Source organism: Nannospalax galili, unplaced genomic scaffold, assembly GCF_000622305.1.
Source record: "Nannospalax galili isolate Female #2095 unplaced genomic scaffold, S.galili_v1.0 scaffold286, whole genome shotgun sequence".
Taxonomy (NCBI): Eukaryota; Metazoa; Chordata; class Mammalia; order Rodentia; family Spalacidae; genus Nannospalax; species Nannospalax galili.
The window spans coordinates 9,364,109-9,383,693 of NW_008359442.1; the positions used below are offsets into that span (position 1 = coordinate 9,364,109).

The 19,585-nt window shown below is 43.6% G+C and overlaps 1 protein-coding gene across 1 annotated transcript in view; it reads left to right on the forward strand.

The window, feature by feature from the left end:
* The window catches only part of Lhcgr (luteinizing hormone/choriogonadotropin receptor), a 69,755-nt gene that overhangs the window by 34,499 nt on the left and 15,671 nt on the right, over nucleotides 1-19,585 (forward strand). The window contains exons 5-8 of the mRNA XM_008823039.2: nucleotides 1,702-1,776; nucleotides 1,865-1,942; nucleotides 10,142-10,210; nucleotides 19,190-19,264. Coding sequence (XP_008821261.2) covers nucleotides 1,702-1,776; nucleotides 1,865-1,942; nucleotides 10,142-10,210; nucleotides 19,190-19,264 — 297 coding nt within the window. The remainder of the gene's footprint in view (nucleotides 1-1,701; nucleotides 1,777-1,864; nucleotides 1,943-10,141; nucleotides 10,211-19,189; nucleotides 19,265-19,585) is intronic.

Genomic DNA, 19,585 nt, shown 5'->3' on the forward strand with positions numbered 1-19,585 from the left:
GTTCCTCTAAGCTTCTGGTTCTCTCTTTTGATTTTATATTGGAATGGCCAGATTGCTTTTGTCTTCAGGAGTTCCCACAGAGGCCCAAGTCAGATGAGGATCAGATGCTGTCAGCCTTTCTCCTAAGGTCTGGATCCCTCCAGGAGATTTTGGCCTCAGTAATTTGGAGGTTGGACTGACCTGGTAACTGGGCCCAGGAAAGATGCTGCTCTAGCGCAGCTGATGGCTGTGCCACCCAGCGATGCAAAGAAGATGGGGGTGGGAAGTGACCCCAAGGGCTCTTCGGGACTGCACTGAGGAGCTGGGTTGGTCTGGATCAGGAAGAGGAAAGGTCAGCCCTGGCGTCCAGGAAAGAGGCTGGTGGGTTGTGCAGACCCAGGGAAGTAGAGGGAGGTGAGGGAGGGGCCAGGCCCAGAAGCAGTGCTCCTGGGGACCCGAGAAGGCCCTGAGTTGGTCTGGATGCAAAGGATCAGGAAGCAGTTGTGGTTCCCCAGGTGTCTAGGGCGCCAAGACAAGGAATGGGACAGGACCCAGGGTAAGAGGAGAGACCCGCGGGGGAGATGGGAGGGTGAATGAGGCGTGGAGGGCGTGATGGACTTACCCCGGAGAGAGAGGCCTGAGGGTTGTGCAGGCCCAGGGAAGCAGAGGGAGGTGAGGGCCGGGCCAGGCCCAGAAGCAGTGCTCCTGGGGACCCGAGAAGGAACTCAAGCCTCTCTTTTTTAAAAAAATATTTTATTTTTCCGGACGTGGTGGCACACGCCTTTAATCCCCGCACTCAGGAGGCAGAGGCAGGCGGATCTCTGTGAATTCAAGGCCAGCCTGGTCTACATAGTGAGTTCCAGGACAGCTGGAGCTACAGGGAGACCCTGTCTCAAAAAGACCAAAAAAAAAAAAAAAACTTTTTTATCTTACTATTTTTATTTTATGTATATGAGTGTATTGCCTACGTGCAGGTAGGTGTACCCATGTTGTGCAATGCCCACAGAGGTCAGAAGAGGACGGGGTGGATCCCCTGGAACTGGATTTACAGAAGGTTGTTAACTGCCATGTGGGTGCTGAATCAAACTTGCAACCTCTGCAAGAGCAGCCAGTGTTCCTAACCACTAAGCCAGCTCTCCAGTCTGCCTCTCTCTTCTTTAGAGGTTAAATAAAGGCAGGAGCCTTGAGTGTTTCCAAACACAAAAGAATGTTCAATGGTTTCAATGACACACAGGGAGGAACTTCCTGAAACACAAGGTAGCTAAATAAAAGAAAATTTTTAATAATGAAGGGTATGGATTTCTCACAAGATTAACCTTTCTGAGATGTTTGAGTTAAAACTGACTCCAATGGAGATCTATCGAAAACATGTACTAAACTAGCTGTCAGAAGGAAATAGAATGCAGTGCAATAGAAATATGCAATGAATTTGAAAGAAAAGATGGCTGGAAATGCAAAGGGAAAAGACCTGCAAGCTTGGACCCAGCCCCTAGAGCTCTAAACAGGAGCCATTAAAGCAACTTCACCCCAGTGGTGGGGCCTTTAAATCCCAACAGTCTTCACCAGCTAAGTGTTACTCATAAAGTCAAACCAATATTTTTTAATTGAATGTTAAAATAGTATTTGCAAAGTGCCTCTCTACTCTTTTTTATATTTATGACTTAGTGATGATCACTTTTTACTTGCTTTCTATCTACATCAACACCCTATCCCAAATCACAGGAGCATCTGTAACACAGGCATCCAGACCCTTCCAGATGTTTCGAAGATCTCCTCCTCTGAATTTAATTTCATTCTGTAAGTATCAGGCTGATTGCTATGCATAACAGTTTCCTATTTGCAGCTAAAATTTAGAAAGTAAATATTTCTTATTTCTTTCCTCAAGGGAAATTTGTGATAACTTGTACATAACCACCATACCAAGGAATGCTTTTCAAGGAATGAATAATGAATCCATCACACTGTGAGTATACCCCCTGGGTTCTCATTCTGCCACACAGTCACCCAATAGTCTCCCTTCTAGCTTGAGGTAGGCTTGCTTGCTCCCATGTTTCACCACATTCTTTATACCCTGGCTACAAGTTTCCTCTTAAGTTAAACTTCCAAGATTTGGAGGAGTTGTGAAGGATAGTCTGTGGGTCATACACTCCCACAACAACTGAACAGACAATTCGGTTTAGCATTAATCAAATGGGCCCTGTAGATTTTCAGTATGGAATTTCCAACTGATGAAGTTATTCTTTATATCAGTGCAATTCTTTAAGCCCAGGCCTTTATTCAAAGATCAAAATATAAACTCTCAGCAATTTTGACCTAAACTTAGGCATAGTTCCTCACAGGCAGTGGGAGAGGGAGTGAAGCTGCATTGAAAAGGGTAGAGACCTGGGGGATGTGTTGGGACAGTCCACGGGGAACTGAGTTCCTAACACAGAACCACCCCTCCAAACTCAAGAAGACACTAAAGAGCCTTTTCCATATGGCACAGCTCGGCATGCATGCAAAAGGGCTACATGATATTCTTTTCGTAGGGCCATTAACTTATGTTGATTATGATTTTAAGAGGAACAGTGCAGGATAGTAGGGTGTAATTGCCCCACCTCTGAAGTTAATGAGGACTGTGGAGCCATCTCTCCCAGAAAGCCTGTGGGCCGCTGTGCTTCCACCCTCTCCCCACTCTTGGCCCTTCATCTCGAAGGGGTGTGATTAGTCATTTGCTGTGCACTTGTTCTCAGCTGAATGGGCTCTTCTGTAAGTGAAGGATCACGTGGAGCACCCTGCTGGATAAAGGGCATTACACTTGTAGAGGAAAGCCTTATTTTCCCAGCTATAAAGTCCAACTCCTTAATTAGAAAATAATGAAAGCAAGTCTTCTCTCTTCATTATTAGCAGGATTTGCGATTTTACTGCTAGTAGAACCTGTCCGGCCCTCCCCCACCCAAATCTTTACCAACTGTGAGCTCATTTAATGAAAACAAAACACTTCACTTGGTGCAGGAAAAGCTCAGTGGGGCTAAGGCTAAAAATATGCATTATGCTCTTATGCCCCTTTATAGACACTGTGGCTTTTCATTAAGTCTCCTCAAGAGGTCACCTTGACAAATCCCCCTGAGGGAGCAGCACATAGCTATGCGTACCACCTTTCAAATATTGTAAAATACTCTGGATGACTGGGGCAGCCAGTCTCACAAAGCAAACAACCTTGACTCACACTTGAACTCCACAAACATGGGGAAAGGTCATGGCAATTACTTTCTGAAGACCTTTCAGAGAAGCATGTCTGGCAGAGCATGACAAGATTCATGGCTGCACCATGACGTGCTACACTGGAAAGATGGGCATTCAAACAAGAGCTTTGATGTCACTCTTGTTTCTAAGTCTAGCCATCCAAGTAGCCTCAGTCAAGTTGAACCTTGAAAGCCAGCCCCATCTCTGTTCAGTGGGTTTACTAATGTCTCCTTCCACTAATACTAATACTAATACTGTGTCAACTACATGGTCACAATTGACACAACCAACAACCCAGAGCCAGTCAGTTGTTATAGCCCATCCTCAGAAGCATATAGCTCATCACCTTCTAAATGTCATTGTTATTATTATCACTACTATTTTAAAATGGTGTATTAGTCTGCTTTTCTGTGATAAAACATTCTGACCAAAAGCAATTGGGGGAAAGAAAGTTTATTTCATCTTACCTATTGAGGTTACAATCTATTATTGAGGGAAGTCAGAGCAGGAACTCAAGACAGGAACTTGAAGCAGAAACCATGGAGGAATACTGCTTGCTGGCTTGCTTCTGGCTCATTCCCAGGCCAATCGATGTTCCACTAGCATTCTTTTACAGCCCAGGCCTATCTGCCTAGGGATGGTGCTACCCATAGTGGGATGAGCCCTCCCACATCAATCATCAATCAAGATAATGCCCCATAGATATGCCCAGAGATAAGTCTGATCTAGAGAATTCCTTAGTTGAGGTTCCCTCTTTCCAGGTGATTCTAGGTCATGTCAAGCTGAAGCTGGCACATCACCTGAAGCTAACTAGGACAAATGTTTAACTGAAAAACAGTTTTACACTCACAAAAAGAATGACAAGTATGAGGAACATATCTATCCTTAACCAGGCTCATCAACCGCTTTACAGCTTGCCACACTCATTCCATCCCCACATGGGAGAATGCACATTTCCCTTTCACCAAACCATCCAAGCTAATGAGCATCCTGACATCTCATCCCTAAACACTTCAGTATTCATCTCCCCAAAGGGGGATGATCTACATCATCACAGGAACTAAATAACATCATCTATCCAACAGTTGATTCTTAAATTAAAATGTTTTATAGATTCTCAAAGCTCACAATCCAGTTTATACACCAGGTTTTTGCTATGACATCACTTAGTTCTGTAAGCCTCACTTTCCACACTTCCCTAACTCCCTGAGCTGCGACTGTGCAGTCTTCTGTTCTGGAAGGCGCTGGATCCTCAGAGGAGCTCAGACTAGTTGCCTGAGTTTATCTGACCACATTCCTGTGACTAAGCTAGAGCCAAATACTTCTACAGGAGCATTGCAAAGGCCATGTTGTGTCTCTCTCACCACATCAAACCAGGAAGTACATGCGCCATGCTGTCTCACCACTTGACCATTTGCTTGAGATGTGGTCTGCCATAGCTGTTTTCTATGAGGACACATTTTTCCTTCTGTCCTTTCTAAGTAAACCATGGTATGCTACTTTGAGTTGTTGTGATGTACATTTGGCCAACGAGCTTTCAACATCTGTTGTTTATTTAGAATTACAAAGAGAGTTAAAAAAAAACAGTCATTTGTAGATTCCATCATTCTTCCATATTTATTATCCAGCATTTCTTTTTTTAAGGGGCTTTCTTTGTCTCTTTCTCTCTCTCTCTCTCTCTCTCTCTCTCTCTCTCTCTCTCTCTCCCCTCTCTCTGTCTACTTTTTTTAAAAGTATTACTTAGAATATGGATTTCTTGAAAATTGTATTCTCCACATTAGAATCCATTACTGTCATCTTTCTTTCTGAAGTTTGACATCGTCTTCATTATTGCATATGGTAAAGTCATCTAAGTTGACATGCACTTGGCTGAGGTAGAGGGGAACATGAAAACAACTCAGCACTGCTGAAAGGCAGGAGGCTCAGCCAGCTCAGAGACTGTGAGACCCACAGAAATGATGTACATTCAAACCAGGTTCATGGCAGCACACAGTGGTGACTAAACAGCAGTTATCCACACAACCACTACCAATGCATCTACTGGAGAATGGGCTTTGTACATGATGGGTTTATCCAGATAAAAGAACTTCAGCTATTTAGGAGACAAAAGATGAGTGTAGAATCCTCTTCTTTAGGATGCTCTTTCTACAGTCATTTAGGAAGGAGAGAAGGGAGGGAGGGAGGGAGGGAGGGGAGGAGGAGGGAGGGAGGAAGGAGGGGGAAAGAAGGAGGAAGGAAGGAAGGAAGGAAGGAAGGAAGGAAAGAAGGAAGGAGAGAGGAAAGAAGGAAGGAAAGGAGGGAGGGAAGGAGGGAGGAAAGGAAAGGAAAGAAAAGAAAAGAAAAAAAAAACCTTGCTTACAGAAATGTTACCAGCAGGCATAATTCCAAATTGTTATGCATTGCCTTTCCACAATAGGGCTACTTTTTGAGACCCCGAGGGTTTGCAAATATAAATTAATCTCTCTTCTTTGAAATCATCCCCAAACTAGGTGGCCACATGATCCAAGAGAATGTCTGACACTGTTAATATAACCCCAGAAGTGCTTTGTGGAGCCCAGGGGTTGTTTAAAGTTCATGATAAGACAGCGTTCAGAAGTACAGCATCATAATCTGTGATTAATTTCTAAAGCCTGAATCTTTCTTGAAATAAAAAGATGCCATTCTCTCTGCTTGATTCGCAATGACTGGCATTTGAATAGAGAATCTAGACAATGCCTGCAAGTGTGGGGCGGCCAATGTGAGAGAGGAGCCGGGGACCTTCGCTCTCCCCCTTTCATTCTGACATCCTGAGGTTTGGGGACAAGAGCATCTGAAGCGGGGACCTGACAGCACAGCACGAGGTCACCCACTCCCATTTGTGATTTCTCCAAACCAAGGAAGCCACTTTTTTAATGAAAACAAGGTGGTGCCTTCCATTGTTGCTACTAGTAAGAACAGAGAGAAATTGCTGTTGAAGGGAAGCAGTGAGCCACAGTCTTCAGAAAATTCAGACAAGCGAGCCCCAGACTGTTCAAAACTAAAAAACTAGATATGAACACACCCAGGACAGTAGCCCAGACCAAAGGGGGCTGAAGGCCCACAGAGTGAGGACACTGGGGTGGCCCAGGCCACTGATCTGGCCTGCTTTGCAGGAGCAGAAAGGCCCCACTCAAATGTGGAGTCCTAAAGCTCATTGAAATCCTGTCCAGAGAATGGAAAGGGAGATATTAGAGGACTGGAGACCACTGCAAAGTACAGTTATAACAGAACCAACATATTAAGCATCGACTGTGTTCCAGAACTTTTTAAGTGCTCAGAACAGCTTTTTTTTTTCGTAGCAGCTTTTTTAAGGCTGATAATGTTATTATCTCTGTTCTCAGATGAGAAAATTGAGGCATCAGGAGGTTAAGTAACTTGCCTGAAGTAATTCAGCTTGTAAGTAGTGGATTGGGTTCAAGTCTAGGGAGTTGAGTTCAGTGTCTTCAGACTGAACCCCAAGACCACACACAGAGCAGCAGCTTCATGAGCCCAACAAACAGTGACACACGAAAACATGAAAATGAGGAGAAGGGCAGCACGCTGCAGCAAAGTGGATGCGGGGGTGGCAGGGCTCCAGACAACCACCAACAGCTTTGCTTTGCTAGAGGCCCAGGAAGAGTTGCCTTTGATTGACCCACCAGAGATGTGCCTCTGTCTTTGAAGGTAGAGGAAGCAATGGAGGGACTAGACCATGGACTCCATTCTGAGCAAGAGACCATGTGATGGCACCATGGACAAGACAAGACTATGATATATTTTAAGGCAAGGCTTCCCACACCGGCCTGCCTGGAACCTTGAGCAGAGCTTTGGATAAGTGTAGGTACCCAGATCCCACTGCTTGCGTTAGTGCAGTAGTCTGGGCTGCACCTGGCACAAGGCAGGACTGAGTCTGCATTTCTGACAAACAAGCTCAGGCGATTCTGTTTTGGTGGATGGTGGAGCATGCTTTGACAAATACTGGCCTAGGCTCCAAAAACTCAAATTTTAGAGACCTCCAGAGGAACTAGAGGTATTATTCATTGAAAAGAAGTTGCTTGATATGGTGGTGCACACCTTTAAATCGCAGCTCTAGGGAGGCAGAGGCAGGCTGATCTCTGTGAGATCAAGGCCAGCCTGGTCTACATAGAGAGTTCCACACAAGCCAAAGGGAGACCCTGTCCCAATAAATAAATAAATAAATAAATAGTTTGCTATAAAAGACTTCAACAACCCCCAGTCCCCCAAATGACAAGAGATTGACAAAGAACAATATTCTAAGTATTTAAAAGCTCCTGTGGGATTCAGCTGCCAAGAAGGCAGGACAGCTGTATGTAATTACCCAAAAGGACAGGTCTAAACCAAGGACCTATCTTCGCATAGTCTATACTAACTAGGATGGGGCAAAAATCGGAAATAGCTTAACTGTAACTGTACAGGTCATAGTTAAGAGCAATGCTGTGCAAGCATAGGTGGAAAAGAATCCCAGAAGAGCACAGGACAGCAGGCAAGCCGAGGATGGCGCTCCCTCCCTACTTCAGAGGCCGAGGCTAATGGCTCCGGTCAGGTATCAGGCAGTGTGTAAGGCCCCAGGTTTGTGCAGGGTTTGAACTACTATGTGTTTATGGTGCATGTTTATGAGTACAGTATGATAGTTCAGTAATGTATACAATATATACTGACCAAACCAGAGCACCATGTCTTCATTGTTTCTCTGTTTTAGGACTTTTAGAACTTTCTCCTAGTTCTTCATAAGCTATGTAGTGGGGGTTAATATAAATATATTCCTTGCTCTCTAATGCAATCTAATGAGGTGGCTCAGGGAATTGTTTTATGAGCTCTAATTTAGAATTTCTGAATTTCATAGTTGAAATATCATACTTCAGCATGGGCACTCCCTCTGTTTAGTTGTTGGTTTGTCACAGGTATGCTGTGGTTGATGAAAAGAAGCATCACATCTATACACGCCACATATACACATATGCATCATACTCACACACAGAACTATATACATGTACATACAACAGGAGATATAAATTCATGTCTGCTAGAAGGCTAAAGACAACTCAAGGAACATCAGCCGCCTTGTGAGGAGCAGATGGAGCAGAGCAAGTGTCCAAACCATTTTTCAAGTTACCCACTCATGTGTCTGCCAGGGCTGGAAAGGAAGCCACATTCTTGCAGACAGGGCACGCAATCACATTACACCACAGCCCCTTCTCACTCAGGTCTTAAATCATAGCTCATGAAGAATTTACACAGATACTGACATGTAAGATGGCGGCGCTCAAACTTGTTTGGCTATGACGTATAGCAAGACATCTCATATAGACCCATTTGTTCATTAAAATATATTCATTCCAGTTCATTTAAGACATATTTATTGTAATGCTCCGAGGCCCAAATGCTGTTCTAGTGTGGGAGAACTTGCAACGAATGCAATAGTTTAAATCCCTTGTTCTCACAACAGTGCTGCTCTGCTGGGGGAGTAGACAAGGAATAAGTAAAATACTGCGTGTTAAATGGTGATGAAGCTAGAGCATAAAAACAAACCAAGGAAGGCAGACAGGAAACATTGGGGGTGTGGATGGCGTTTTAAATAGGAGGGCCACAGTGAGGCCATGGCGTTGAACCCAGTGCAGTAGGAGGAGGACAAGTACACCTTGGGACAGTGGGTTGGAAGAAGAAAACAATCAGCAAAACTGATGCCCTGAAAGTGGCTGCAAAGTGTGCTCCAGCATCATCTTTGTTGAATGAGGAATTTTGGACAAGTCACTTGCGTGCACTGATCTCATTTCCTTTGTAAACTAGAGGGGTCCTGCTTAAGTTTCTTTAGACTCTTTTGGTGCTCTGGCACTTCCCAGCTTGCCTAGAGGCTAAAGAGTCTCTTACGTCTCAGTCTGAGTAGAAGTGTGTGTGTGTGTGTGTGTGTGTGTGTGAACACAAGGTATTATATAAATGCCATATAAAATGGTGGAACAAGATGTGATATACGTTCATGCCACAACTGCTTGCAATACACTCCAATACTTCCCATTTGTTCTACTGTTTCTTTTTTTTTTTTTTTTTTTTTTTTTTTTTTTTTGAAATATGGTGGGTCATGCCTTAATCCCAGCACTCTGGAGGCTGAGGCACATAGTTTGAGGCCAGCCTGGTCTACACAGTGAGTTCCAGGTCTGCCAGGGAAACAGTGAGATCCTTTCTCAAAAAAATGTAAAGAACTACATATGATGGGCTAGAACTCACAGAGATCCTCCTGCCTCTGCCTCCCGAGTGCGGGGATTAAAGGCGTGTGCCACCATGCCCGGCCTGTTTCAATTTTTAAAATGCTGGTTACACTCAGCTAAATTGATTTCACAGTCTGCTAATGGGTCCTAAAGAACTGCTTGCAGACATTTAGATCTTCTTGGCTGTGCAGCCAACTTTGGCATCAGCAAAACCACAATGCTCATGAAGAATTAAAGAGCAAGTGACTCAGCGCTCAAGCCCTGCTCGGGTCTGAACTCTCGGCAGCCCACAAAGCCCACTGTTCCAAGAGGGCCTCAGAGCCAGCCTGACAGCTCAGCCTTAAATGCCAGCTCTGCTCCTCCTCACTCTCAAAACCCATAATCCCAATAACACCAATGTTTGCTTCTCTTATCATTAAAATGCAAACAACGATGGTAACTAAATCACACTGACTGGTCAAGTACCTATCACCTAATAAACACTTGGTGGTGGTAACGGGGCGGGGGTGGGGGGTTGTTTAGAAGAAAATCAGGGCAGGAAGAACAGCTTCACCCCACAGGCTCCCAGAGTCCAAAATGTTGGAGAAACAGCTCGCTATTTTGAATGCCAGTGGTTATCTTAGTAATAAATGTCACAGAAGGGGAAATGTGTGCTTCCAGACTGTGCTTCTGTCAGCTCCTTCGCGTTCCTAAACCCGCTCTCCTCCCTCCTCCAGCAAACTGTATGGAAACGGATTTGAAGAAGTACAAAGTCACGCGTTCAATGGGACGACGCTAATTTCGCTGTAAGTATGTGCTTATTTCCCTCGCTCATGAATAAAAATGATTACTCTAGCTAACAGATCACATTCAATCTTCAGCAACTAACTCAGGGCAAAAATAAACTTTCAAGTGGCTAGTCCTTGGTGTTGCACGCATGTTACTAGGCAACCAGCTGGCTGGAAACCCCAGAGCACCCTGATTTCAAAGATAGATGCAGCCTCCATGCATTGAAGTTGACAGTTTGCTGAAATATTCAACACCCTACTTTGTGCCTCCTTCATCTCACAGCTCCCCTCTCCAGCCCCCTCGTGCAGGTTGATGGTGTTTTAGAGGCAACATATTTCAGAAAGAAATTCTTCCCTAGGCGCCACTGCAGGGAAATCAGGTGACACCATTTACCAGCCTAATCAGCCATTGCAGCCCCGCTCCGGCAAACAGAAAGAAACTGCTTTCCACAGGTGAGGGAGCTCTGCTTTCCCCCCGCATCCAGGTCCAGCCCCCAGAGTAATGCCTTTAGCTCAGAGGAGCCATCCAAGGATGCTTCCTTTCACTGTTCTCGGTCTTTCCTCTCCATGGTCCCTCTTGCAGGTTCATGGGATACATGGACCATCACAGTATAGGGTGAGGTGTTGGATTCCCCTGTGTAGTCAGGAATAGCAAAACTGAAAAGCACCTGAAAACCTTAACTGAAGGCAAAATTAGGGGGAAGGCGTTTAAAATAAGTTGGGGTCAGTGACATGACTCAGTGGGTAAGTGCACTTGTCACCAAGCCTGAGGACCTGAGTTTGATCCCTGAAACCCACATGGAGAGAATCAACCTTTGCCCTCTATACACGTGCCTTGGCATGTACACTTTCTCATACACACATGCATACATACACACATTAATTTTTAAATAAATATGCTGTATGAAGCATGATCCACACCAATGCTTGTCAGTCTTTAATATGCATAAAAAATAACCTGTGGATTGTTAAAATAGATTCCTGAGCCTCACCCCCACCAGCTTTGCCTTGATGGGTTTGGGAAGGGTTGAGAAGAGAATTTACACTTTAACAAGTTCCCAGAAGATGCCCATGTGGCTGGCCTGACCTGAAGTTAAGTAGCACACATCTATATGGTATATTAATAATTTTTTAACTACAGATCTTAAACCAAGAACCCTATTATATTAATATCACACTCTAGAGCAACTAAGAGGACAGGCCTAAGGGTCACTGCCTGGGACTCCAACTCCAACTCCACTATCAGTTTATGTATGACCTTGAACATTTGCTTAACCTGTCTAAGCCACAGGGTCCTCATTTGTAAAGCAAAGCTTCAGATAGACTTGTTTTGAGGAACAAAATCAAAAGGGCTGTTTTGTATCCTCAGTACTTAATATGGTACGTGCTAATTAATTGACTTTATTGTATTCAGGAGTCATTGTGTTTGGTCAGTACCGAGTCTGGCTCATACCAAACACTCAAGAAATGGTTTTAAAAGTGTTGTCCTCCCTGTCTAATGGGGAGAGCATGTACATTGTCTTATTGATGTGACAGTTTCATGAAGAGTTCATTAACAAGAACCCTTGAGTTAATGAAGGGTTCACTCTAGCCAGTTGTATCTGTGTCTGTCAAGATTAAGTCAGATGCATTCACAGCCTCCCCAGCCCATTCTCAGATGCCTCATCCCATTATTCACTCAACAAGTGTTTACAGTACGAAATGAAGGTGTTAGGTAAGCCCTGGGATTTACCCACAGGAATTTACAGCATAGCAAGAGGCAACGCCACGTAGTGAGTGGACTGCAAACTAAGGAGGAACTCAAACAGAAGGCAAAGCATGGTGCCTGCCACGAGGGAGGGAGGAGCCCTCCAGGATCTCAGAGGCAGGAGGAAGGGAGTTACAGAATGCTGGGAGAAGGAGGTGGACTTTGAGCCAAGCTACTGTGGACTGACAAAGGTAGGAGGAATATGCATTCCAAGGAGCATGGGATGTGTTCATGCACCGCAAACAGTGCTTTTCAGTACTTTCTAGGTGTGAGAGTCAAAGCAAGAAGGGCCTTGGACACCACAGTAGAGAACTTGGACTCTTTTGTAGGACTTGAGATACTGTTCTGGGCCAGAAGGCGTGAGGCAGACTGAGTTTAATAGGGGAGAAACAAGATAAAGGGGAGAAGCCAGAGGCATCAACAGGTGAGAGGAAAACCAGGCAAGCTCATCTTTATGACACAGCGAGGAAAGACAGAGAAGAGGGAGGCCTTAGAGGACAGCAGGGTCCCTGCTGTTGCAAGGTGCCGGGAGGGGCACAGTCAAATCGGTCAAAATTCTGTATCCCCTGTACCTCCCCGTAGCCAGAAGAGGCCAAGAACACAGGTGTTTGCCAAGCACACAAGCCAATTTCCATTACGTATCCATTCCACATCATTTATTAAATGCCACCAAAATGTTAGGCACTGTGTTAGGTGCTGAGTCTCAATTATAGAATGAACTCTTGCCCTCACTCTCAGGGGTTTGGGGAGGATGTTTTTCTAGCAGAAGAGACTCACAAAAACACAACTAAATGCATAAATAAAATTATTCAAAGTCATGATATACAGTAAAGGAAATAAGTCATTAATGAGGTCGAGATTATGGGGACAGGGGGTGAGCAGCTCACACAAGATGCTCAAGGTAACTTCACTGAGGCCCTGATGTTTAGGTTGAGCATAAAGACAATATATCCATGGAGGCAGTGGTGGAAGAGAAGCCCATTGCTGAAAGCAGAAGGAGGATGTGCAAAGGTCCTGAAGGGGTGAAAAATAGAAAGTTTTAGAAGTCAAGAGGGGGTTCTGTGATCAAAGGTTTTCAACAAGGGTAGACTGGCATTCGATAAGGCTGAAGATGTGGCAAAAGCAAGTCCTGTAGGTCGAGGGGTCAGGAGAAAGAGTAGGAATTCTCATCTAAGGGCAGAGACACCCCAAAGAGTTTAAACCGGAACAAGGGAGTAGTTTTCCAAATGGTTAAGAAAAACTTTCAGACTACAGATTCAACCCTGTCTTGGGTCTAAGCCTCTCCAGAGTTGTTGTGCTCATTGGCAGGGGAGCTCTGTAAAGTTCTCAAATGTCATACTTACCAAAAGTGGCCAAGGAGGAGAACATCACCAGAGGGTTGCTTCTACTGCCTGCATCTGGGACTTAGTCCCTACCATCCCAGAGGACCACAGTTAGGAGGCTTTGCTGGGGTTTGTCTCAAAACACCATCCTGCCCTGCTTCTCACAGTTGGAGAACCACAGCACTTCCCAAAAGTGACCTCCAGGAAAATGTACTAAATGGATTTTCTTTAATATTTATTTGTTTGTTTATTTGCCCACTGAGTCCAATTAGTCCTACCTTCATGCACATGAATGTGGAGCCATTCACCCCAGCATGGGCAACTTACCAGCAGTCACTACCCCAAACAAACTACTTCCTCTCCCCCAGTAGTTATCAATTGCCGGTAGCTTCTGACTAGGGTTGCCTCGTGGGCCTCCTCCCATCCATACTTGAATGCACATTGGCTAGATCCTCTGCAGGATCTTGTACACGTAACCGCAGCTGCAGTGAGTTCATGGGTGCACTGCCTTGTAAAATCCAGAAGACGGCATTTCACAGCTCTCCTGCCTATCTTCTGGCTCTTACATTCTTTCTTTCCCCTCCTCTACAGTGTTCCCCAAACCCTGGGGATAGAGGAGGGGTATTTGATGTGATGTTCTCTTTAGCACAGAACACTCAATAGTTACTTAGTCTCAGCACTTTGAACAGTTATGAGTCTCTACATTGACTGCTGCACACTGCAAAATGAAGCATCTCTGATCAAGGATGACAGCAGTCTAGGTCTATGGGTCTAAACATAAACATTTAGAAGACAGTTTGACAACACGTCTATTTAGCAAAATAACAGTAGGGCCTATGACCCCTAACTCCCAGCCATGGGCTTTTGGCCAGGTTTATAGTACCAGGTATGAATTCCCTCCCATGGAGAAGGCCTCAAATCCAATCAGAAAGGGGTTGGTTATTCCTCTATAAGTCATGCAGCTATTGCACCAGTAGGTACCTCTTGCCTGTCAGGTCAGTATTGTAGCAAGTGAGGTCCACTGCTGAGTTAAGTTCATTTTTGAAGGTCTGATAAAATTCACCAGTGAGTCCATCTAGGCTTGGTCTTATTTTAGTTGGGAAATTCTGAATTACTTCTTCAATCTCATTACTTGTTATAGATCTGTTTGCATTGTTTAACTCACGGTTTAATTTTGGTAGGTCATATGTGTCTAAAAATTCACCTTTTTGTGATTTTCCAGTTTATTGGAATATATGTTTTTTAAGACATAATAATTTTCTGAATTCCATTGTTGTAACAGGTCACTTGTCATCTCTAATTTTATTAATTTGGGTCTTCTCTCTCTTCACTTCAGTTACTTTGGTTAAGGATTTATCAATCTGTTTATCCTTTCAAAGAACCAACTCTTTGTTCCATTGGTATTTGTGGTTTTGTTTATTTGTTTCGATTTCACGAATTTCTTCTCTGATCTTAATGATGTCTGTCTACCAATTGGGTTTGACCTCTTTTTTCCAAGGCCTTAAGGTGTATCAATGTTATTTATTTAAAATCTCTCTGATTTCTCAATGAGGGCACTTAGAGCTATAAACATCCCTCATAGGGCTGCTTCCATTTTTTGTTTTCATTTTCATTTGATTCCAGCAACTTTTGTTTCCCTCTTGATTTTTTCAATAATTCATTCATCATTCAATAATATGCTGTTTAATTAATGAGTTTGTGTATTCTAGTTTCTCTTGCTGTTGATCTGTAGTCTTATTCCATTGTAGTCAGAATACAAGGAGTTATTTCAACTCTCTTGTGTTTGTTAACACTTGCTTTTTGTCCTAATATATGATGTACTTTAAAGAAAGTTACAGGAGATACTGAGAAGAACATGTAATCTTCAGTGTTTAGATGGACTGTTCTATAGATGTCTGTAAAGTCCATTTGATTCATGAATGTCATGTAATTCCTGTATTTCTGATATTTTTTGTCAAGAATATCTGTTAGCTGATGAGGGTGAGGATTGAAGTCACCCACTACTGTTGTGCCAGGGTTAATCTGTAGCTTTACTGATAATAATATTTGTTTTATGAAATTCAGTACACCTGTGTTCCAGGTGCATATGTTTAGAATCATCCTCTTGATAGGTTGTTTCTTTAATAGTATGAAGTGACCTTTATCTTTTCTAACTAGTTTTGGTTTGAAGTCATTTTGTCAGGTACTAGAAGAGTGACACTTGCTTCCTAGATCCATTTGCTAAGAATATCTTTTTCCATCCTTTCACTCTAAGGTAGTGCACGTCTTTTGCAGTGAGGTGTATTCCTTAAAGGCAGCAAATAGATCCTGAATTTTGATCCAATCTATTAGTCTGTGTCTTTTGGTGAGGAGTTAAGACCATTAATATTCAGAGTTATTGTTGAAAGTTAGGTACTGGATCCTGTCATTTTATTGATTTTGTAGTGTATAGTTTTTATTTTTTCCTCTTGCTTAACTATTCCAGCATAGTTCATTCTTTCCTGTGACCTTGTAGATGGCTTAGTTTTTCTCTTCAGCACAAAGGATTCCTTCAAATATCTTCTGTAGAACTGGCTTAGTGGTCGTAAATTCCTTTAGTTTATTTTTATCATAGAAAGATTTTTCCTTTAATTATGACAGTAGCTTTGCTGGGTATAGTAGTCTGGTTTGACAGGTGTTGTGTTTCAGAATTTGAAATGTATCACTCCAAGCCCTTTGGCTTTTAAAGTTTCAGTGGCATGATCTAGTTTTAGTCTCATAGGCCTGCCTTTATATATGACGTAGTATTACTCTGTTGCCACTTTCAATATACTTTTCTGTATATTTAATGTTTTAATTATAATATTATGAGGGGAAGTTCTTCTCTGGTCTTGTCCTAAATGACTTGTATCTGGATTCGCATTTCTTTTCCAAACTCTGAGAAATTCTCTATTGTGAGTCTTTCTATGCCTTTTAAGAATTAGATTCTTCTCCTTCATACCCCTATCATCCATAAGTTTGGTCTTTTTGCAGTATCATATGTATCCTGGAATTCCTGCCGGTACCTTCTTATTATTTTTTCATTGTTCTTGTCTGATTGTTCCAATTCTTCCACCTTGTCTTCAAGCTCAGATGTTCTGTCCTCTTCTTGATCCATTCTGATGGTGAGACTTTCTATAGAGTTTTTTATTTGGCTTATATATGTTTTTAATTTCTGTAATTTCAAGTTGGTTTTTCTTCAGTATTTCTCTTTGTTGAATTCCTCTTTCGTGTCTTGCATCACCTTCCTCGTTTCAATTGGAGCTTATTCTTTTATTTCTTTGAACATGCTTATACTCATTCTTTTCAGTTCTCTGTCTGGGATTTCATCTAACTCACTGTCACCAAATGTTATTACTATAGAATTAGGACGTTTTGGAGGAGTGATATTGCCTTAGTTTTTCATGTTTCCTATGTTACTAAGTTGGGATTTACACATCAGGGGATTTTCAGTGGCTTGGGTTTTATCAGCTATACTCTTTCAGTTGAAATATTTGCCATGTTCAAGTGGGACTTGGATGTTGTAGAGTTGAGGTGCATAGTTCAGAAAATAGTTCCTCGGTCCTGGAGCTCAGGGTGTCTGGTGTAAGTTCTCTCTGATTCCCGGAGTGAATGTTAACTGTGAGAACAACCACAGAGGATGGTTATTACTACTGGGCAGATTTTGGGCTAGCCAATTAACAGTGGCCCTTTGACTTCAGTGACTGTAGGAGAATAAACAGCCAAGGGTAGCACAGAGCTCTCAGGGATTTTAGCCAATAAGGTTAGTATTAAGAGGGAAGCAGCATGGTGAGGATAGGGCTTAGTAGTAGAGATGAACTTTGAAAAGGAAAAGTCAAGATGGAGAAAGTAGTTTGGAGGGGAAAGCTGAGATGCTATTGGGGCCACAGATTGTCGAGAATGTTAAAGCTATGGAAGGTTGTAATTAAGAGGATAAAAAGGAGAGGATAAGGATGAGAGAAAGAGGATGAGATGTGAGGAATAAGAAGGGGACATAAGAGATATGGGTGTAGATAAAGGTATAGTAAAGAGTGCTTTGTAGCAGCTGGGGTGAGGAAACATATACAGCCGTTCTAAAGAATAAACAGCAATGTACAGACAAAACCCAAACCATCATGAGACACATGTGCATGGATGGAGATTAAATAACAGAAAATGAGAACTAAAAAGAACGTTTATAAAATGGATTGCTGGCACAGCTGTGCTGCATTGAAAGGCAAAGTGCTCAACACCCCTGACTCTAGCAGGTTCCATGTGGTGCCATGTGTAGAAGTGGAACCTCGAAGCCCCTAGTCTCTGTACCTTCAGTATTCTCTGCGGTGATAAAATGTGAAGAAAGGGAGGCCCTCCCCTTCCTGGTAGTTCAGCCCGACGCTCCATCATGGCCTCTTCTGATCATGTGGGCCTGGCGTGCTTCCCTGGCAGTTTCTATTGCTCTCCCATAAGCAGCTTTCTCAGCCTCCTGGTTTATCTTTTGACAAGAGCCAAGTTTTAATAAACCACACAAAATGCTCTGTCATGAAACTAGACAATGCATCTGACTTGGCTAACACAAGATCACTGGCTGCCAGAAACCAGTTTCAGTGATTTAGAAATATGACAGAAAAAAAAAAAAAATTCAAACAACCTGAATCAGGAGGGGAAGCCATGGAGATATAGGAAGGAAATTTTCTTTTGAGATTCTAGACAGTAATTGACTCTGATCACTTCACATCTTTGAAAGTAGAAGCCCACCAGGACAGAGGATGGGAGACTGGCAGGTACATTTGATGAAAGGGCTGAGCGTTTCCAAAGAAAAAGCTGAGTAGAAGCGTGTGGAGAAAAACCACCAGGACAGATGCAGGGGCTTTTGCAGTTTTTCAATAGCAAGTGTGAGGTTGGAATATGCTGAAAGATGAAGGAGATATGTAGCTACATGCAGGATAGCGGGGGATCCAGGGATACTGGGTGTTTGTTTACCCATGTAACACTGCAATAATGATGGCACCAAAGACTGAGGTTCCCATGACACAAATCATCACATGAACAATGGATGTACAAACAAGAAGTCCATTAGTCAGTGTTTTCTAGAATGCTCTTTGAGTTGCTGCCCTTTTCTTGTAGGAAAAAAAAAGAAAGTGCTCAAAAGAACACTGGCAGGCCTGAGCTCAGGGGCTCCTCTGTGTCGGAGGAAGAGTGCACTCCACGCTTGGAGACACCAGCCTCTGGACCGCCAGAGGTTGCTCAGCAGGACTGGGCTGAGCTGCTCCCTAGCGCTTGAGCCTAAGCGACATTGGAGCCTCTGCAATGCAGCAAGTGGGTTCAGCCACAGCCTTTGGAGCAGTGACCCTGAGCCCTTGGTATAAGACAAAAACTATAGGCAGTCACCATCTACGCTGTACAGGCAGTGAGCACCCGGGGAATAGGAACGTTTCCTACACAGGCTGTGATCCCTCCCTATGCGCGCCACTTTTTTTTACTCAAAGAAAAAAATACGCATTACTTTGTGAAAGGGATCACTTGGAAGGAGCCTCATTCTTTGTTAAGCACCAGCAAACCACAGGATGAGTGGTCCAAGGTCATTGCAGCTAAAAGAATGATACAGAGCAGCCTGTGCCTTAACCCAGGAGCCTTGGACATGCGGGGCAGCCTTTTCATCCTCCCCCTGTTGGCAAGCTCTCATAATTCCCACAGGAGGAGGTTGAGTCCATTAAGTCATGGGATCCATCAGGTGAGGGGAAACGGAAGACAACAGGTGAGGCCAGACACACACATTAGCGATTTCACAGGTTCACCAAGGACTAGTATCTTTCTTCCACTTTGCATATATGCCCTCTTTTCCCTTCTGCCCCAGCACACCATGCACACAGGCTACTCTGAACGTGTGCATACACAGCTGTGAATGTCGACACGAGGTATAGATGCTACTAAGGAAACTGTCCTTCCCCACAGGGAGCTAAAAGAAAACATATACCTGGAGAAGATGCACAGTGGAGCCTTCTGGGGGGCTACAGGGCCAAGCATCTTGTGAGTACAGTGGTGCTACCTCCCCTCCCCACGCGGGGCACCCCAACAGGCCTGTTTAGTTACCCAGCCACATCACTACCAGCCTGGCTTGCAGGCCACCAGCATCTGCAGCTGAAAAGGGAAAACCAAACATGTCAGGGCTGCTGTAATGTAATGAACATGATCTGTAACAGAGCCCACATTTCTATGGCTACAAGTCCAAAGTGGAGGGAGTAGTAGGACTGGTTCCTGTTGAAAACTATGAGGGCAGTTTCTGGTCAGCCTTTCTCTTCGTTGCTGAAGGTCCCTACTAGTTGTATAGCATAATTCTAATCTCCACAT